Below are 20,793 nucleotides of genomic sequence, written 5' to 3' on the forward strand. Positions count from 1 at the left end.
AGAGGGAACCTGGCTGAAGTTTGAATAAATATAATCACATTCCCTTTGGTACTGTGAAAGTAACTTATAACGTCCAAACTTCAAAATTAAACTCTTCACTGACCAGATTATTCACAATTTGCTTTCTTTGCGTTTTAGACTGGATACATAGCTCAGTTGGTACTTGCCCAACATAAATAAAGCCCCAAGTTTCAGCCTCCGTGTTACTGGGGGTTGTCAGCATGGTGAAAGTCAGGATCAGTTCTTCCCAAGTTCTTGGCCTCTTATCCAAATGATTGAAAATAAGGACTCACCACTTTGCAAATGTGGCAAGATAACTTTGAAGGAAACACAACAGAAGTTCAGATTCACTGCAGGCCACATGAGTGAGAGTCCCTAAGTGTCCAAATTGGGGTTCAAAAGAAGGAGATGCTGGCTTCTAAGGATATAGTTTGAGTGGTTGTCTATTATGATGGTGAGGATACATAAGGTCTGATACTTATTTTCCCTAATGAACATGTCCCTGCCCATAATCCACCTGATTTAATTCAATTTAAATTAATATATAGACATAAGATTTTTCATTAAAAGTTCACTTGACAGTTTGTCTAATTGCACATGCATCTAAAACCATTTTAGGCTGGTTGGACGTTTCTATTCTTACCAGATATGTTGGGAATACAGTTGAATAGAAACTGTCTAATGTGATTGTTACCAAAGACAGGGAAATTGTACTGTTTCTTAGAGATGGAAGTATTGTGTAGCCCAATGTAGGTAGTGGCCTCAGGGGGTGAGGCTGCTAGGAGAGAGGTGTTTATGCATGGTTCCTACAGGTGAAGGGACTAGGCTACCAAGTATATTATAAGAGGGGGCAAGTAAGTCATGACCCAAGTGAAATAGGGTCCCAGGCTAAACGACTTCCCATGCTTGCCTGCCTCACTCAGCACCTATTAAACCAGGCATTTTACTGTGGAGCCCAAACCAGCCTTGAACTTACCGTTCTCACTATAGATGTGAACGCTATATCCAGCTCCATACTGTCTTTATTTCTTCATTTTCTGCATTCTTTCTCTTCTCTTGATTCCAGAGCTCACCTTTGTCCTCGTCTGTCTTCTCAAGCTTGCTTTTTTCCTACTCTGAATGTTAGTTTCTCTTTCTTTTCAAAGTTCAACATCTTATGAAAGAAGGGACTCCTCTCTGTCAGGCATGGTGGCTCATGGCTGTAGTCCTGGCACTTGGAAGGCGGAGGCAGAAAGATCAGTCTTGGCTACATAGTGAGTTTGAGGCCAGCCTGGGCTATGTAAAATCCAGTTCCAAAACAAAATGAGAGAAGGGGTGGGGAGAACTTAAAGAAGAAGATATGGATATATATTTTTACATTTTATTTTCGTGATTTTTTTTCAGTGTGTGTGTGCATGTACACACATGCACATGTGAATGCAGATGCCCAAGGAGCCCAGAGGGGTTGGAGTCCCTAAAGCTGGAGATATAGGATGTTGTGAATTACCAGATGTGGTTGCTGGGAACTGAACCTGGTCTTCTGCAAGAGAATACTCACTCCTGACCACTGAGCCATCTCTCCAGCCCTAAGAGACATCTCTTTAATAAAGCCATACACTCTTGTGTACATTTGAAAGTGATTTTCTGGAGATAATACTTATTTCAAGATGATGCTAATGATCTCTAGGGAGTTTTAGGTCATATTTGGAGATAACACCATTCTAACTACATTATGAGCCTTATTAACTGAGGAACCATGCTGTAGTGAAACTGAGATATCTTGTAGACCATAAGTTTATTTTTAGGTCTTTCACTTTTAATTACCATTTTTAACTTGTTAAAAATGAAAGACCTGGAGTTTGGAACCTCTTTGAATTTTGTTCCAAATCCCCTCCCTTGTTCTCTCAATGCATCTCTGTAGGTTTATTTATTTATTTACTTTTCACTATTATGGCAATCCAAATAAAATAAACAAGGTCATTGTCACTTTCTTTTTTTTTTCTTTTTTTTTTTTTTTGGTTTTTCGAGACAGGGTTTCTCTGTGTAGCTTTGCGCCTTTCCTGGAACTCACTTGGTAGTCCAGGCTGGCCTCGAACTCACAGAGATCCGCCTGGCTCTGCCTCCCGAGTGCTGGGATTAAAGGCGTGCGCCACCACCGCCTGGCCATTGTCACTTTCTAAACGAGATTTTATGTTTGCTAAACATCCAATCCATTTAAACTACAGAGAAAATAAATAAAATAATTGGAGTATTGACTAAGCATAGTGCATTTTAGTTATGTCGTTTACTTGCACATGCAACAACAGACATTTTGTTCAACAATTTTTTGTTTTTTGTTTTTTTTTTTCGAGACAGGGTTTCTCTGTGTAGCTTTGGAGCCTGTCCTGGAACTCACTCTGTAGTCCAGGCTGGCCTCAAACTCACAGAGATCTGCCTGCCTCTGCCTCCCCAGTGCTGGGATTAAAGGCGTGAGCCACCACCACCCGGCCTCAACAATTTTGTATAGCCCTGACCTGCCTCAAATTTTTTGCAGTCCAGGATGACCTTGAACTGTGGGTCTCCTGTTTCTATTTCCTGAGTGTGCTGGATTACATATGTATGCCATCATGGATGGTTTATGTGGCAATGGTGATTGATACTGGGGCCTTCTGCATGCTAGGTAATTATTGTATCAACTGAGTTACATCCACAGTTCCAGAATTATTTTTAAAGACCACTCTGGTTTATATTGAGGATGTCCAAGTAAATAATAAGTTGCTATTATATACATTAAAGATAAACAGCGTTATGAGAGACATACTGCAAGGCTGTTTATTAAAATCAGTTCCCCTGAGTATAGCTTCCATATAATAACTTGAGTATTAACAGTTTAAATTGCTGAAATACTGTTTAGTTTTTGCATGACAGAGCTAATTCTTCAATCAGATATAACTGCAATAAGCTTTTACAATTTGTTTTTAAAGTGTTCTTCACAAAAGGATTATGTGATTCTTGCCACTAGAACACCACCCAAAGAGGAACAAAATGAGAACCTCAAACTTCCCAAAGCTAAGTTGGATATTTTGGATGAAGAATGGGCCACAGAACATGCCAGCCAGGTAAAATTGTCTTGCCGTATAGATGTTTGTATTTAGTTGATAACAGAAACAAAGAAAAAATGCTTCCTGGGTTACTAGACTAGAATTTTACAGTTTTCTTTCTTAAATGCATGCCAATGGTTGTATTCAAAACACTTTTACAGAAGGCTCTGAACATGAATGACTCTTAGGACTTTGTTAAGGGAACAAGTCAGAGAACATATTCAGTAAGGGCAGGACAGTGTGGTGAACTTACACAAAGATAATACTAGGGAAAAGCAAGCAGTTGGGCACTTGAGTGTAGTTGAAACACAAAGCGTGTAGGAAAATGTAATTAAATACAAGGCTTGTTTATGGGTGGCTTTGGAATACATTTCTAAGAAGTACACTTGGTAAACAAAAGCCCAGTGGTTGCCGGGCGGTGGTGGCGCACGCCTTTAATCCCAGCACTCGGGAGGCAGAGCCAGGTGGATCTCTGTGAGTTCGAGACCAGCCTGGGCTACCAAGTGAGTTCCAGGAAAAGGCGTAAAGCTACACAGAGAAACCCTGTCTTGAAAAACCAAAAAAAAAAAAAAAAAAAAAAAAAAGCCCAGTGGTAAGGGCAGAGAGAGTCATGGTCCTTTTTTAAGGATGTGGCCTTAAAAAAGAGTACGTGGCCACCAGTAGATCAGTCAGGCTCCATTGGATGGCCCCACACCTGTGGATATATGGGCAGCACAATTTGGACTCACAGGGTTATTAAAAAAAAAAAAAAAAAAAAGGACATGAAGTTAGAAGGAAAAGCATAGGGTAGTGGGCTGGGTCTGGGGAGAGTGGGGATGAATATGATCAAAGTATATTGTGTGAAATCCTCAGAGTACTCATAAAAGTATTATATTGAAAAATCCAGTGGTAAGCCCTTAGACCCCTGTATTTTAAAAGAGGTTAAAGCGACTTATTTGCCAGTAATGTATAAGGTAGCATTAATATTGGCACAGTATTAGTGGAGAGTAGAACCTGGAGACAGAAGAGAAACTGTAGCTAAAGCAGTAGTCCAAACCAGTGAGGGTATGAGACTGAACTAGATTCTGAGCTTTGTGAGGGCAGGAGCTGTTTCCTGTATTTATGGCTGTAGGCTGAGAACCTACAGCATTTCCATGGTTTATAGTGTGAGTTGTAAAATACTAGATAATGCATGGATAAATTGGCTTAAACTTCATAATTTCAGAGAAAGAGCTAGAATCATGAAAATTTAGTGACCAAGTGGATTGAGAATAAAGAGATTTAGAACAGAAAATAGCCAAAGATGGCTGAGATTTTTACCTTGAATGTTTGTGAGACAATATTACTGTTATGAGAGAAGGAAATGGATTTAGAGGTTGCTGAAAAATGTAATGAATATGCTAATTCACTTAAAACATTTCTTGAATGAGTTGTGGTATAGAATAAAAAATAATGAAGATGATTAGAGTAAGATAAAAGAATTTTGTATTTCTTTCTCAACTTAAAACCTCTAAGATAAATAAATGTGCATATATTTGTGATGGGAGAGTAGTATGCAATTATAAAAAAATTCCAAGAATTACTACTATTGCCTGTTAAAGAAGGTGTTACTTTAATTCCTAATGGTATATATAAATGACTTTCTATCCTAAATTTGCTTTTGCTTTCTTATATTTTTTTTCTTTCTTTCATGTCTTTGTAGTGTGCATGCACGCTGTGTATGTGTGTTTGCAAGTGTATAAATGGAGGCTTGAGGCTTAGATCAGTAGTCTTTCTCAATCACTCTGCATCTTACTCTTTGAGGCAGAGTCTAGCTTGTTTTGCTGGCCAGCTTGCTGTAGGGAATCCCTGGTCTTCACTCTCAGGGGATGGAATTACAGGCCAGCTGCCATGCCCATCCAGCATTTACATGGGTTCTTGGAATTTGAGTGCCGATCCTTTTGCTTGTGTGGCAAGTGTTTTAACCACCGAGCAGCCCTACCTTCCCTATGAAATTTAATGCGTTCTGTATAATTTATATACAAATACATACAGAGAGAATATGCATGAATTTGTAATAGTAAATTAATATTTTACCCCTAGAAAGAGTTAACTTTGTTTTAATTTTTAAAGCTTTTAAAGGTTCCCCATGATAAATATGAAAACTGTGTAACATTTGTCAGACTGATTAAATGGAAATTATGAAATCCGAGGGAACCATGAGCTGACATAATGCAGATATAGTAGAAATTATGTTTTAATATCTAATTTTCTAAAATTTTAACTTGGTGATCGTTTGCTTATACCATAAGTCTATGAAAGCTAGCAAAAGTACCCTTGTCACTGAAATTGGCTAGGAGAGAAAAACACATGTAGTTTTCAAACTAGCCACATCATGTGCAGGGAAAATAATAATAGAGGGCAGATTAGTGTATACACATACAAGACTGTCTGATTCTCCAGGGTAACTGGAAGTTCAGAGATCAATGTGCAAGAGAAAATAGCTCCCTCAAGTTGACTTTGAAGTTAGCTCACTGAATTAAGATGTCAGTGTCCGAGCAGTCAGTTTAGGCTGAGGAAAGAGCCTGAGGAAAGGCATAGAATTAGACAGCCTAGGGCAGTGCGTGGTGAACAGGGAGTAGTTGTGACCATACTTGACTATTTCAGAAAAAGTAGATCAGCTATGTCTCTGAACATCAGATTGGCCAGATTCTGGAGAGATTAAAATGGCAGTCTAAGGTAAAATATTTATTTTGCAGATAGTTGGAAGACCATTGAAAAAAATTCACTTTACAAATCTTAGGAGAAAAGGGTCTGTATACTGAGGTACCTAAACAAGTTACTAAAGTGATTTTAAGATACAAAGTTGAGGGTCCTCTGAGAATATATATATAATATATATATATATATATATAATATAAATATATATATATATTTACACTCTAGTTTTTCAACTGTCTCTACCTGGATTCTATATGTATAGTTGGTCCTGGATAGGTATTTGCTGATTTAGTGTTTACTGCATCAAATAGAAAAGATTGACATGCTTATGATAGCTAATACTGTATTTTTATCTTTAGGTGTCCAGAATGCTCCCTGGAGGACTTGTGGTTCTTGGAATATTTATTATTACAACTTTAGAACTAGCAGATGATTTTCAAAATGCCCTGCGCAGAGTAAGTCCAAAGCAGCATAAACTCTTAATGAAATCAAAGTTACATATTGTTTTAAGCATACATATATTAGTGTTCCATAATTCTTTATGCTAGAATTATGTTGAAATAGCCTTTTCTATCCATTTGCTTGCAGAGCTTGTGTGTAATAAATCTAAATATTTTTTCAGTCAAAGTGACATATTTTAAAATACTTTTAAAGGTTTGTTTATTAAAGACATATATATGATTGTGGGGGGCGGGTCATGCAGCCACCATGGTGAACTTGTGGAGGTCAGAGGACAATGACAGCTTTGTAGACTCAGTTCTCTCCTTCCATCTTTTCATGAATCCCAGGGCTTGAAGTCAGGTTGCCAGGCTTCCACGCCAATGCCTTTACCTACTGAGCCATCTTACTGACCCTTAAAACAACTCTTCACAAGATGGTATCATAATGTTATATAAGCAGTCATAATGGTCTGTTTTTCTTGTGCAATAGCAGTTTTCTCATAGACCCTCCACTTATTAGGAAGTGATTGTAGTAATATCAAGTTATGCTTGTCACATCTTTTGAAGTTATGAGATTAACATATAAACAATAATCACGTACTTACTCTTCACTCCTGAAGAGGGTGCATATCCTGCATCTCTTTTTTTTGTTTGTTTGTTTGTTTGTTTGTTTTTTTTTTGTTTTGCTACTACATCAGAAAACCAGGTAGTGTAATCAATCAGTCCAAAAGTAAATGGAAAAGTCCCAAACTGTTTTCTCTTAAACTCAAACCTAAAGTAGTCTTCAGGAAACTTTCCTATCTTTACATACTCAATTTCCACATGTACGTTCACAAGCGTATCTCACCATGTGAGCAAGAGGGACTTCATACCATTCAGAAGCACAAAGCTGGTAGCTGGGGGCAATTTTTTTAAAAAAGCAATCTGTAGATGCTGTAGCTACCTCCACTTTTGTATCCTCTGCTGCAGATATTTCACCCGTGACTTTGATACTTTGTGCCTAGGAAGGAAGGATATAGACCCTCCCCAGCACGGTTTTCAGTCTTTTGCACTCTTCCATTTTAAGATTTACTTACATTTATTGCCTTTTTCAATAATGTAGTGCGAATCCTAATTGGTCTTCATAATAAAAACCCGGATCCAGATATCGGGGTAAATGCTGAAAGATCAGAGAGACAAAGGAGCAAGCCACAGCCACCTCTTCCCTCGCCAGCTCCTCAGCCTGAAAGGGAGTGAGCTCCCGTCTCCTCCTGCCTCATATTCCTCTCTCCACCCAGCCATATCCCTTCCTGTTTCCACCTCCCTAGTGCTGGGATTAGTGGTGTGTGCCACCACGGCCTAGCCTCTAGTGGCTAGCTCTGCCCTCTGATCTCCAGGCTAGCTTTATTTGTTAGAGCACAAACAAAATATCCCCACAGATACTTTAATGAATAACTTTATAAAATGTGTTGTTATTGTCAATACTTTTGGTCATTATATAATACTGTGTTTTGTGGAGGAATTTCTTTCGATATTATCAGGAAAGGCATGTGTCTTCTGGTAAGTTGTTTTCAGCTTATAGATCATAAGAATGAGGTGACAAATTAGACCGCTCTACACATTGTTGTAAGAAAGCTTAGAGCCACATTCATCACCCTCTGTCTTCATTCTAAGTCCATGTTTTATAGATAGTATTTCTGACACAAATTTAGGTCACTATTCTGATTTTTTTCTCCTAATTTTTTGCTGCTTTCATGTTTTGTGAAATTTAAATAAGAAATGCTAACTATGCAACATGTTTTATTTTTGTAGTTAAAATAATCACTTACTACTTTCCTTTATAACAAAAACAAAGTTTGTATTCTATATTTTATATCAATGCTAGTTGCCCAAAATTAATGTATCATGTCCAGTTAATTATTAATTATGAGGAATTATGTTTTTTACTTAAAACTCAATTTTTATGTGGATTCTTTTATGAAATCACAAATGGTTATATGATGATTTGGTCCATGAAATTCTGAAGATTGGGAATTATCATTGCCTTTTCCAACATTTCTCATTACGTGATGAATTCATGTATATTTTTCTGTCTTTCAGCTAATATTTTCTGTGGAAAAATCTATGAATAGAAAAAGACTATGGAGTGTCTCAGAGGAAGAGGTCTCAGAACGAGTGATACTTCACATTTGTTCTTCTACAAAAAAGTATCTTTTATTTAGGTGTTTATGGTTAATGTCTGTGGTTCTGGCTACAGTATTAGTGTTGCTGACTAGCCCGCATCATCCACAGCGTACGCCGCACTGAATCTGCTTTTCCTCTCTACTCCCCAAATCAGCATATGCCACACTGAACCTGCTTTTCCTGTCTCCTCCCCAAATCATATGCTGTGCAAATCACAATCCCACAGTTCTTTCCTTCAACATTTGTTTAAATCATCCTTTTGAAAAAAGACTATTAAGTTTGTCTTTAAAGAACACATTGTTATGATTAGGGATGCCAATAATCATATTAATAATGATAATGGCTACTGGTTGTGTGCTGAGTTTGGTAGAGAGAAAGTACTTAGGATTCTGCATTCTTTGCCAGCTCTCTAACCATGTATATTTTTGCACTGTAGGTTCTTTCAGACATAAGCTTAAGCATATAATGTTTTTGCTGTGTTAATATAATTTTCATCTTCATTTCTTAAAGTTAAAATGTGCAATTTGAAGCACCTATATATAATTGAGCTGGACAGTGTAGGAATTCTTATGCCTTCACCATGGTTACATGGCTTCCTTAGACTCTTTCCTCTATAATTCTCCAGGATAGACAGTCACTAAAGAGGAGACACAATCCAAGGACCCACTAAATGAGGACTTGGAGAAGACAAAATTCAAAAAGAGACTTTTCCTGTAGAAGATGTGATACTTGCCTGGAAAGTGTCACAGCCCAGTAAATGTTCCCGAGCTTGATCCCATCCGAAACAGCACTGTTTATGCTGTGCAGACGATGTTTGAACAGGAACTCATGGGTGCTTCCTTTCCATTTATTATGATTAGCAATATTTATAAACAGAAGGAAATTTGTGTTTTGTTTGCTTTTTTAAGCACCAGGAGTGCTGTAGTCAGCAATCATATACACACATAATATACATAATACCTAAACATTCGAACACTTATATAAATGCATAGCTATATATCTGTATATGTTTTTTAAGTATCTGAAGTATAATTTTTAAGCACTTATATGTACCATTTTTAGTTTTTGGATCATATTTTATTATCAAGAATTCTTTCGGAGTCATTTATGACCTTAACTAGTAAAGATTATCTTGTCGAACTTATGATGTCCGTGATCCAAAGGTAAGAAAAACTACTCTTTAAAGATTTTTCTGTTTTATAAGCTACTTTTAATAGTCAAAACTCATCTTTATTTATATTTAGTTTTAATAATTTTCGGTGTCATCACTTCTTTTTGATGCATATGACCACCTGTAGTTTTTGTGTGTTTTTTGTTGTTGTTAATCTCCTGGTTTACATTTGAGAAACTGATGATGGTAAAAGTGACTAAGAATTTTGTGTTGCTTCAGTGCGTAGTCAAATGGTTCCCCGTGTGGCACAGAAGCCAGACCAGCACTTGCCTGAAAGCAATATGAAATACTCAGCAGTGTAGGGAGCAGGGAGAGCACAGCCACAGTGAGGGGCGGCTCGGTGAGCACTTGCTGCATGCAGTCTTTAGAGTGGACTGGCGAGGCCACAGGTGAAAGCTGATCCTAGGGCACCTTTTAGACTTCTCAACAGAGCTTTCTGACCCTTTTTTTACCTACCTCCAGGAGGCTGCAAAGATTGTCTAGCGTGTATGAAAGAGTACTAAAATTAATGCATGCTCACTTTATAATGTCTGTTTCCCTTAAATGGGGAATTGACAGGACGTTAGAGGATGCTAGCCTGTTCAAGTTATATATAGATTTTTATACCTTATATTACTTTATTAGTGAATATATGTTACCTAAGCCAAATCATGTTTTGTTTTTCCACCTTCCCACTAAAGAGTTCTTCAAGACCTGCAGATTGGAAGTATCAAAATAGAGTGTCTACCTCATGGCTGTCTCTAGAGTGTACCATTCACGTTAATATTCACATCCCACTGTCGGCTACTTCTGTCAGTTATACTCTGGAAAAAAATACAAAGGTATCAAAAAGTAAAATATGTTTTCTTCATTGATTACTGAGTGGGTTCTCTGCTGTTAATCTGGTTGTGACATTTATAATCCTCAAAACTTGTACTTTATTAAAATGATTGTTATATGTATAATGAACTTATTACTGTAGCTGGATTAGGAATTTTTTTTAGCATGAATAATGTCATAATATATATTTATCAAAGCAGGTACTTAATAAATATTTATTAGTTAACATATGTAGAGTTTAATTATGTCCATAGATTTACTGATGGCCTTCTTGATCCTAATTAGTTTTGCTTTTCTTTTTTCTATTCCTTTGTATTTCATCATTTTTTGTTTCTGTTTAATTTTTCTTCTTTAATACTGCCTTATGCTACTCAAGGCTCATTTTTATACTTTTTTATTTTTATTTATTTATTTTTTTATTTTGATTTTTCAAGACAGGGTTTCTCTGTGTAGCTTTGCGCCTTTCCTGGAACTTGCTTTGTAGACCAGGCTGGCCTTGAGCTCATAGAGATCCGCCTGCCTCTGCCTCCCGAGTGCTGGGATTAAAGGTGTGCGCCACCACCGCCCGGTCCTCATTTTTCTACTTTTTAAAAGATAATAGACACCATTGGAATTTATTTCTATGCTCATGTAGTTAATAAGATCTTGGAGTTTGTGATATAAATTTTAGGAAAAGATCAAAAAAACATATTTAATATGGATAAGGAGCCAAAAGATTAGGACTTTTAAATTTGTGGTACTGGATTTAAACACTGTTATTGACATTTGGACGTTTTCAAGATTTCAGTGTAGTAGGCGGAGACTAACAGAAGAGGAGGCGTGATTAAGATAACTTTACATCTGACAGATTTCATCTTGTTTTTAAGAGTGGACTTACACGCTGGGCCAAGCAAATAGACAGTGGTGTTTATTTGATTAACGGACAGGTTAAAGGTGAAGATTGTGACCTATTAGAAGGACAGGTGAGTTAAGCGAAAATCGTCCTATTTAGGAAATAATTTTTTAAGGAAAAATGGACTTATCTTTAGTTGTTGTCTTCATTAAAGCAAGCTTTATTTACTCATTTCTAGGACCTTTATTTATTTATTTTGATGTAGGGTTTCTATGTAGCCCTGACTGTACTAGAACTCACAAAGATCTGCTGCCTTTGTCTCCCAAGTGGGAGGACTGAATGTGAGCGATATCATCCTGGGTCTTACAAAGTAAAGGGCAAATATTTTTCTCAGGAAGTGATAGGAAGAGGCTATTTCTGGTGTAACTGAGATACCGAATCCTGGGATTAGGAATGTCATCTGCATCTAAAGCCTATCTAATCTCCACATTGTGAAAGCTTCTTCAAAACTGCCTGTCTTGTGTGCTGCCATCTGTAGCTCCATGTGGAAGCCTGCGTAGGGGTCTCCAATACCTTGACCTAGATGAGGAGGAGCTTAGGTGATCTCTCTTGTGAAGCAGGGGTCTGCAAACTGGAAAACGCGAAATAGTAAATGCTTTAGGTTTTAGAAGACGTGTTGGTTCATGTTCAACTATTCATCTCTCCTTTTGTCCCATTAAAGTAACCATAGACAGTAGATAATACAAATGAATGAGCTTGACTGTTCCAGGAAATACTTATTTACACAAAAAGGTGGCAATGTGATTTTGACCTACAGAAAATAATTTACTAATCTCAAATCTAAAGGAATTAGAGTAGGGAATAATTTTAAGAGATTATTTAATGGTTGATGTAAAGTATATAATGTAGTGTGTCTGTACAAAAGCAAAATTAATTAAGATTGCATTTTATCCTTGTTATTTAGAAAATGTAAAATAGTTCTTAAATTGTCTTTTAATTTTCATATATAACCTTAACAGTCTGGCTTTTGTATTTTTAGAAAAAATCTAGAGGAAATACTCAAGCAACTGCTCATTCTTTTGATGTCCGAGTGCTAACACAGTTGGTAAATATTTTTAAATACACTTATTTAAAATAAATTATTTCACCTAACATAATGAAAAATTAGGAATATAATTGAATTAATTAAAAATGTAACAAGATATGAAACTATCTAAGACATCTAGTTATAAGAAAATTATTCCCAAGAAGCATTGCTCTGATTAACCCATTTTGAGCCTTTTTGTCTCAAGGCTATTAAAGCGTTAACACATAAATAACGATTTTGAAAGCATATGTACATATGTATCCAAATACTTTGAGCTGTTGATTTGATTATTAAAGTTGGAATTCTTAGAAACTTTTAAAAGAAGATATATGTTGATAGGCGGAGAGTTGTCATATATTTAATTTGAGGTATATATTCCATCTTGTACTCTAATTTGATAAAAACTCCAAAGGGGAACTGGAGCAATGGTTCAGCATTTCAGAGCATTTGTTGTTCTTGCCGAGATTATGGGTTTGATTCTTAGCACCCACATGGTGGCTGACAACTGTCCATAACTCCAGTTCCAGGGAATCCAGTGCCCTCTTCTGACCTCCATGTGCGGTAGACACGTACATAGTACACACATACATGTAGGCAAAACACTCATACACATGAAATAAAATAAATCTAAAAAAAAAATCTCCAAAGGATTAATTAGCAAGTTTCATTTTTTTCTGTATGATATTTTAAAATTATACATCTATATGGAAATTCAGATTTTTTTAAAAAATTGGGTATATTGAAGAAACTAAATTAAATAAAAACCACTTAAATTAAAACTACTAATTACTTCTAAATGTTGTTCATTTTAATACTGCCTCATGCTGTTCTGAAGAACAGACCATGATTATAAGAAGTATAAGAAATTTCATTCCAGTATTATTCTAGAGTTTGAAACACTACCAGAACTTTCAGTTTTTTAACTAAATTGAGAAAGTGGAGATAATTGGTTCATAAGGATGCTTTGCCATCTGTCTCTGTGTTTAACTATAAGACATTGCTAAGTTGGCATTGGACTTAAGCTTCTCCATCTAGTTTCTAGTGTTTTTTTCACAGTACTTAACAGTACTTTTTTTGTCTTGTAAATTTTCTACTTGACTTTGGATTTTAGAAGTGTCTTTTATTTCAAGGCATGCTGTTCTTCTACATACATAACCCTTTACTAGTTAGACTTACTTTTGGGGGGTTGGGGATCCAAGACAGGATTTCTCTGTGTAACCTTGGCTGTCCTGGAACTCACTCTGTAGACCCGGCTGGCCTTAAACTCAGAAATTCTCCTGCCTCTGCCTCCAGAGTGCTGGGATTAAAGGCGTGTGCCACCACCTGGCTTAGACTTACTTCTTGATATTGCCTAGTTAAAAAGTCAAGACTCTTTACAGTATCAGTTCGTGTTTTCTGACTTATTTTATGTGTCTGCTGTGGTGTCTTTAAGTTCTGTGTGTGTCCTGAACCACTTGTCTTGCCCAGGCCACCTGTATCCTGCTGCTCATAGTCAGAACCCCACCTATACATCAAGATTTAGCCACAATTTATTAATAACAAAAATAAAATATGAAGTATAAAAAAGACATGAAGTTGGGAGGCAGATAGGCACTTGGGGACTTAGAAGGAGGTCATGATAGGTAGGTATGATTAATATCACTTAATGTATGGAATGTTCAAAGAATAAAACATAATTTTTAAATAAAAATCTAACTCCCAAATGCCAGTACTTCCATTGGGTTTCATTTGGTCAGCAAAGCCAGAGGCTTCTTTTTCCAAACTTTTTGTCAGTACCAAAAGGTTCCTTCTCTTGTGAGCACATTAGGTTCTTTTTTTGTTTGTTTATTTTTTTGTTTTTTTGTTTTTTGTTTTTTCGAGACAGGGTTTCTCTGTGTAGTTTTGGAGCCTGTCCTGGATCTCGCTCTGTAGACCAGGCTGGCCTTGAACTCACAGAGATCCGTCTGGCTCTGCCTCCCGAGTGCTGGATTGTAAGAGCCATAGGTGGTAGATGACTCAAGGAAACAGCATTTCCCAGATATAGCAGGGCTGGTAGACATATGAACTCAGAGACTACAACTGATGGACTGATGCTTTGTTTTATTTTAATCGTGATGTTTTTCTTTCCGTCATGATTGTAGGCCTTCAGAAGTATTTTCAGTGTTACCATGTCGTCCTTGTTGGGCACTTAAGACCATCAGACTTAAACTGTCTGAATGGGGTGGGTTGGTGGTACTTGATGTTCTTGCAGAGGACTCAGGTTTACTTCCCACATCCACTGGCAGCTCACAGCGTCCATCTGTAACTCCAGTTGCTGAGGACCCGATACCCACCTCCAGCTTCCTCCGTACTGCACACACATGGTCACAGGCATATGAGCAAGGCAAAACATTTATTTGCAGAAAATAATAATAAACATTTAAATGTCTGGAGCATCTGAAAAACAAGAGGTATTGAGTACTGCTTAGACTGGAGACGATGGGCCATGAAGTGAAAACAACCATATCATCCCTTTTAAACTGTTAACAGCATTTTCTGGTGACAGCTCTAGCTGATGTTAGGACCTTACCTGAGGGAAGCATAGGGTTGCTTTTAGCACATGAAAGTTTGATGTATTGAAAACACAGCAATAAATGTGTGTCTAGGCGTTGGTTAGAATTTGACTGTATTTATGGTGTCCTAATTTGTATACTTCGGTGGTTTTCCTATGTTCTGTGCTTTGTATCTCCTACTGTAGCATGTCTTCTTTCTGCTTCTTTTTATAATACTTTTCTGAGGAATTACAAATAATGTATTTTTACAGGACATACTAAGTATTAGTATTTTAAATAACATGTTAGTGAGAAAACGTTAAGATGTAGTTGGTTTTCTCTATATATTAAGAATGTAACTTATAAAGAGACATATGAAGAACTTAATAATTTATGGAGAATATTTTCAAGTACTTATGCAAAAAATCCTTCCTTTTCTATAAAATGGCTACTTAATGGTTAAATATTTTCTACACTTAATAATGTTAGAACTATTAGGACTAATATGGATTAAAATTTTGTCTTTTAGCTCCTGAATTCAGACCACAGATCCACGGCCACAGTCCAAATCTGCAGTGGTTCTGTAAACCTGCGGGGTGATGTGAAATGCAGAGCTTATATCCACAGCAACAGACCCAAGGTTAAAGATGCTGTGCAGGTATAGAAGGAGTAACTGACGTGAAGAAAATGGAAACAGCTTAACATTAAAATATCCTAGAAGTTTACTTTATTTTTATCTTACTTTTATGATTATTAATTTGGTTTTAATTAATAAAGTTCCTATTAGATTCTGAATTTTTATGTGTAGACTGTATATGGATTTAATAAGTGTTCCACCCTTGTAATATATCAATACCTTTGAAATAATTTCTTTTGAGGTGAGCTCAATTTCTTAACAGAAATATTCTCAGGAAGAATTGTTAGGTAATGTGTCAGAGTCCAAAAATTTGAAAAATGATGACCAGCATTTACATTGTAATACATTTCCTAATTTAGAATATTGGAAAATTTTGTTTAGATGCAAACTTTAATTCTTTATTTGGCTTTAATTTACTATTTAAATGTGGGCTACATGGATTTATCATTAAGCTACAACTGTGTTAAAAATAATGGTAATAGGTATGCTGAGTGTATGAGGATAACCAGTGGAGTGATGTATCAGTTACTGAGTGGACATTCTTACCCCGGAATGCAAATTATGGTGGGTTGTTTTTTTTTTTTTTTTTTTGTAATGAAGTAATTCAACTTTGAAGTATTTTATTTCTTACTGTGTTTTGTCCCATAGGCAGTGAAGAGAGATATTTTGAACACAGTTGCTGATCGCTGTGAAATACTATTTGAGGACCTGCTTTTGAATGAAATTCCAGAAAAAAAAAGTATGACTATAAATTAAGTACTTGTTTGTGTTTGTTCTGTTACATACAGTAAGGTGTCAAGATTTAACATGTATGTCATCTTCTATAGTATTTTTTATAGTAGTAAGTTGTCTTTTACTTTTATTGCTGAATAAAACCTTTTCAGATGTTTCCTCCTCCACCGTTGTGAAATGTGTTTTGAACATTTTCTATTAGCAAAGCTGTTGACGTTGATTTTTTTTTAATGATTTGCACCTTTTTTTCTCATTTTTAAAATAGTTCTGTGAGAATTTTGTATGATGTATTTTGATTATATTCACTCTCTCCATCATCTCCTCCCATATCCTTCTTACTACCCAAATTTGTTTGTTTGTTTGTTTAAAACACAGTAGGCATGTTGCCTTCCACTGGAGCGTGCTTATTCTACTAGGGGCCACACCGTCAAGAGGACCGGCTCTCCTTTCAGCAGCTTTCAATCACAATAGCCCCTTAGCTAAGGGTGGGCCTTGGTGCGCACTTCCCCTCTCTGCGCTGGGTTTTGTCCAGCTTGAGTTTGTGCAAATCTTGTGCCTGCCGTCACAGTTTGCTCTGTGTTCATCTGTGCAACTGCCCTGCTATGTCTGGAAAGACTGTTTCTCTATAGTCATCCACCACCTCTGGCTCGTACAGTCTCTCTGCCCCTCTTCTGCAATAATTCTAGAGCCTTGGGCAGGGGTGTGTGTGTGATATAGATGCCCCATTTAGGGCTGAGCATTCATTCTGCAGTCTCTCATTCTCTGCACCATGACTGATTAATTGCCATTTACTGCAAAAGAGACTTCTTTGATGAGGCTTGAGAGATACACTGGTCTATGGGTATAATAATAAGACATTAGTATTTGGTTTAATGTGATGCCCATTTAGCAGCATAATAGTCTCTCCTCTAAGGCCTGTGACCTAGCCAGCTGGAGCTTCTTGGCCCTGACAACAGTGCCAGGTGTGAGTTTCAAATTATGGAGCAAGCTTTAAGTCCATTCAGAAACTGGTTGTCTCCTGCATGTCATTCATGCACTAGTAGACGTATTTTACCAGGCCCGTTGTCCCTGTAGCTGGCAGGGTTCACAACAGGCTAAGATTGATTTTTTTTTCCCCATCTAGCAGCATACAAAGCACCTTCTAGTACTGTGAAAGCAGGCCAGTAGGGATGAGGCTTTCAGAGGAGTACCTGCTTGATTCCGTCATGTTTTAGCACTCAGCAGTAGGGCTTGACAGTGAGTTCATGGTGAGCAAACAAGAACATTGGCACTTGGGGATTTATGGGATCTTCCTGGCCAATAACTCCAAAAGAAGTAACCCATTCCCAGCACCGGATTTTTAATTGGTTAACCTGTGGTGTTGTAGAGGCATTGTTGCCCAAACTCTACATAAACTTTTATATATGTGCATGTAAATACTTCCGGAAGCTTCTGCAGTGGTGGGTTTTCATAGGATGTCTGCCATGTTAGTTCCCTTCCCATATCCCCCTCTACCCTGCCCTTCCATTCCCGCCCCCTTTAACACTCTCTGTTCCATTACCTCTTTACTCTTTTAGCTGCATTCTCCCCCGTCTCAGGGAGGATGTTAAAACCATTGCTTCTGATGAACTAGTTTTGCCAGAGGAAATAGGGTCAGCAGTTTACATGTAAGACTTGTTGATGTTGTAGGCTTTAAGATATCTTAGGTGTACTCAAACATTAACTCAGAGGTGCATAGTAGATTTTTTCGGTTACTATTTATACACTGTTATGTATTATATTTCTTAGCTGTTTCTCTAACAGACTTGATTAGGTTCAAGAAAGATTTTTGAATTCCATCTTTGGGGAAACATAAGCAGTTTATGTTTTACATCTTGGTAATTTGTATTAAAATAATTTTGTACTCAGAAAAATTATATTAAGTATGCTTTTGAGACTATACCTTTGTGTCTCCATTCCGACTATTCTGCTGGTAGGTGAATTTCTGATTCTAAGTGTTTTATTTTTCTTTTTTAATAAGTAATTAAATGCAGTGCAACTAATCTTTGGCATTCAGCTTTTATAACCTATTCTTTCTTCAGAGAAACTTAGAATCCAAATTTGAAATGTGCTTAAGATTTTGTACATCAATTATCCATGCGTATGATAACCATCTTCTAATTTTAACTTAATATTCAAGTATATTGGTTCATTATATACCATCATCCTAATTTTGCATGCTCTGGTACAAACTGCAGTTATGTAATTCTAACAGTAGGAGGCAGTGTGGTCAAAGAGTAAGCCTATTCTCCCAGTGCTGCACAGATGAGATCACACAATGCAAGTGGAGGAATCGTGTGTGGTTTCTGTCACTGCATTCCCTGTGACACTTAGGAATACTTTAGCATCTCTGTCTGTAGAAGAGGACGTGTAGATTGCTAATAGAATGATCCCAGTTTTCTTCTGCTTGATCTTTACGTTGATAGCTTTTTAATCATACCTGATACAGACAAAGTGGTTATTATTTACGAAAATGTCTACTTCTGTGTTAGTTTGTGAGAGCCACATTTTGAGCTAACCAGCAGTTACATTTATGTAGCTAGTAATTTTTAAAATTTAGGAACGTACAGTCAAATTTGCAGGTATCCAGAGAAATGTGAAACATGATGGTTTGGGGAGATGGCTCAGTGTGTAAAAATGTTTGCTCCCAAGCACGAGGACCTGAGTTCAGTCCCTAGAACCCATGAATCCTGAGAACAAAGCCAGATGTTATGACATAGACTTCTAATCCCAGTGCTGGGGAGACAAAGACAGGGAAGGCCCTTACATTGACTTCAAACATGCATAAATGAAGAATTAGTTAGCAATAAAATTCACAATACTTAAAAGATTAAAACCAACAAGAAAGGTAGCAGTCTGCAGGGGAGTTACAAAATTGACTGGGTGTTCCATCATAGGCCACAGTGGGTCGTATATGGACATGTGATTAGCAACATCTTTATATTAAAGGTAAGGAGGGGTGTATGTTTCATAGGTATGTTATCCACGTCCCTTTGAAGAAGCTAGGGAAATTGAGAAAAGAAAGAACTCAAAGCAGTTTTGTCAACTAGAAAGTTCAAAATCATTATCATTTCAAACAGACGTTTTTATATTTTTTGAAGTAAATATTTGTTGACACCAATGACAGATATATCTAAATATTGATAATGTAATATTCTTTTTAGATTATGAACTTCCTCAGCGAGTTTTTGTTCCCCTTCCTGGATCTGCTGTAATGTTATGTGATTATAAATTTGGTGATGAGTCAGCTGAAGAAATCAGAGACCATTTTTCAGAGATGTTAGATCGTGAGATTCAAATAGAGGACTTGGAAATTGCAGAAGAAGTAAACACAGGTAATTGAAATCTGAGTAGACCACACCTAAACTCATCATGCCTTCCTGTTTCCTTGAAGCTACTTCTGTTTGATGCTTCGAATTATTAACTGAGGTATGTACGTACACACATGCATGACAGATCTCTGCATATAAAAACATAGAGTGAGTATTTTCTTTGGAAACTTACCCAGACTTAAAACACATCAAGTGTTCTTGAGTCTAGCTAGTGAATCTTCATAAGACAAATTCAGCTTTAAATGTGTGGAAATAGGTAGTTTTCAGGTATTTATTTCAACATGAGAAAAGTTTTTCTCAAACTGTTTTAGAAAATTTTCTCTGTGTAATTTGTCATTTTCTTTATGTCCTCATTGTGTAAGGGGCACTAAAGTAAGGTAGGCAGTTCCAGAACTCAGATGAAGATGCTTTGGAGAGAGAGCATAGACTTTTGATACTATTCAGTTGTGTAGACCAGTGATTCCTCTAGACTTCGTTTGCACGTTCAACCTCAACTTTGGAAGGTTTTATTTGATTTGCTTTATGTTTTTATCTGTAGTAAGTACAAGATATAAAGATGTATATATAAAGGAATGTACAAATAGACATATCTAAATATTATGTAATAAAATTAATTATTTGTAAATATTTTTAGATACTGAGTAAAGAACAGCTTAATTTAGAAGTTTGTGGCTTGGTAGAAAGTCTTTGGGTTACTTTTGAATATGAATGTCTGTTAAATTTGAGTGTAGCAATTGTAAACGTTCCTTTTCTAATTTCTTACTCAATTTGGTTTCATTAATCCCCATTCCCCATCAGGGGAGAATACAGTGTTCATTTTGGTAAAGCCATGTGGCATTTAAGTGGGGAATTTCAAATTTGTCAGTGAAGGATGAAGTTAGTCGAAGACCCCTATGTCTAGTTTTCTCCCCAACAACTCCAGTTCTGTGTTGATAATGATGAAAAACAGTATCTTTATTTTTGAAGGGGAAAAAAATCCTAAATTGCTCAGTGTTTGATGTTAAAGGAACTGTGTGTTAATCCCTTGAAAATGATATTTTTTAACTAGCATATTCCCAAGGAGATAAAAATTGTTTTTGAAAGTACCATGGAGGGGCTAGTGCGATGGCTCAGTGGTTAAAAGCAACTGTTGCTCTCGCGGAGGATCTGGGATCAGTTTCCAGTATCCATATGATGGCTCATAGCCATCATAACTCTTGTTCCAGGGGTTCTGATGCCCTCTTCTGACCTCACAGGAGGTGCACATACATACATGCAGGCAAGACACTCATCTGCATAAAAATAAATAGATCTTGAAAAAGTAAAAATACTTTA

General features: G+C 36.7%; 1 protein-coding gene across 2 annotated transcripts in view; it reads left to right on the plus strand.

Annotated features, from left to right (window-relative positions):
* The window catches only part of Odr4 (odr-4 GPCR localization factor homolog), a 31,483-nt gene that overhangs the window by 2,345 nt on the left and 8,345 nt on the right, over nucleotides 1-20,793 (plus strand). The window contains exons 3-12 of one of the 2 annotated variants that reach the window (XM_059280642.1): nucleotides 2,943-3,077; nucleotides 6,098-6,193; nucleotides 8,258-8,364; nucleotides 9,468-9,504; nucleotides 10,193-10,333; nucleotides 11,198-11,293; nucleotides 12,203-12,268; nucleotides 15,290-15,418; nucleotides 16,046-16,136; nucleotides 19,312-19,482. In XM_059280642.1, coding sequence (XP_059136625.1) covers nucleotides 2,943-3,077; nucleotides 6,098-6,193; nucleotides 8,258-8,364; nucleotides 9,468-9,504; nucleotides 10,193-10,333; nucleotides 11,198-11,293; nucleotides 12,203-12,268; nucleotides 15,290-15,418; nucleotides 16,046-16,136; nucleotides 19,312-19,482 — 1,069 coding nt within the window. The remainder of the gene's footprint in view (nucleotides 1-2,942; nucleotides 3,078-6,097; nucleotides 6,194-8,257; nucleotides 8,365-9,467; nucleotides 9,505-10,192; nucleotides 10,334-11,197; nucleotides 11,294-12,202; nucleotides 12,269-15,289; nucleotides 15,419-16,045; nucleotides 16,137-19,311; nucleotides 19,483-20,793) is intronic. The other variant, XM_059280643.1, reaches the window with a different exon arrangement.

This window comes from Peromyscus eremicus, chromosome 15 (genome assembly GCF_949786415.1).
Source record: "Peromyscus eremicus chromosome 15, PerEre_H2_v1, whole genome shotgun sequence".
Classification (NCBI taxonomy): domain Eukaryota; kingdom Metazoa; phylum Chordata; class Mammalia; order Rodentia; family Cricetidae; genus Peromyscus; species Peromyscus eremicus.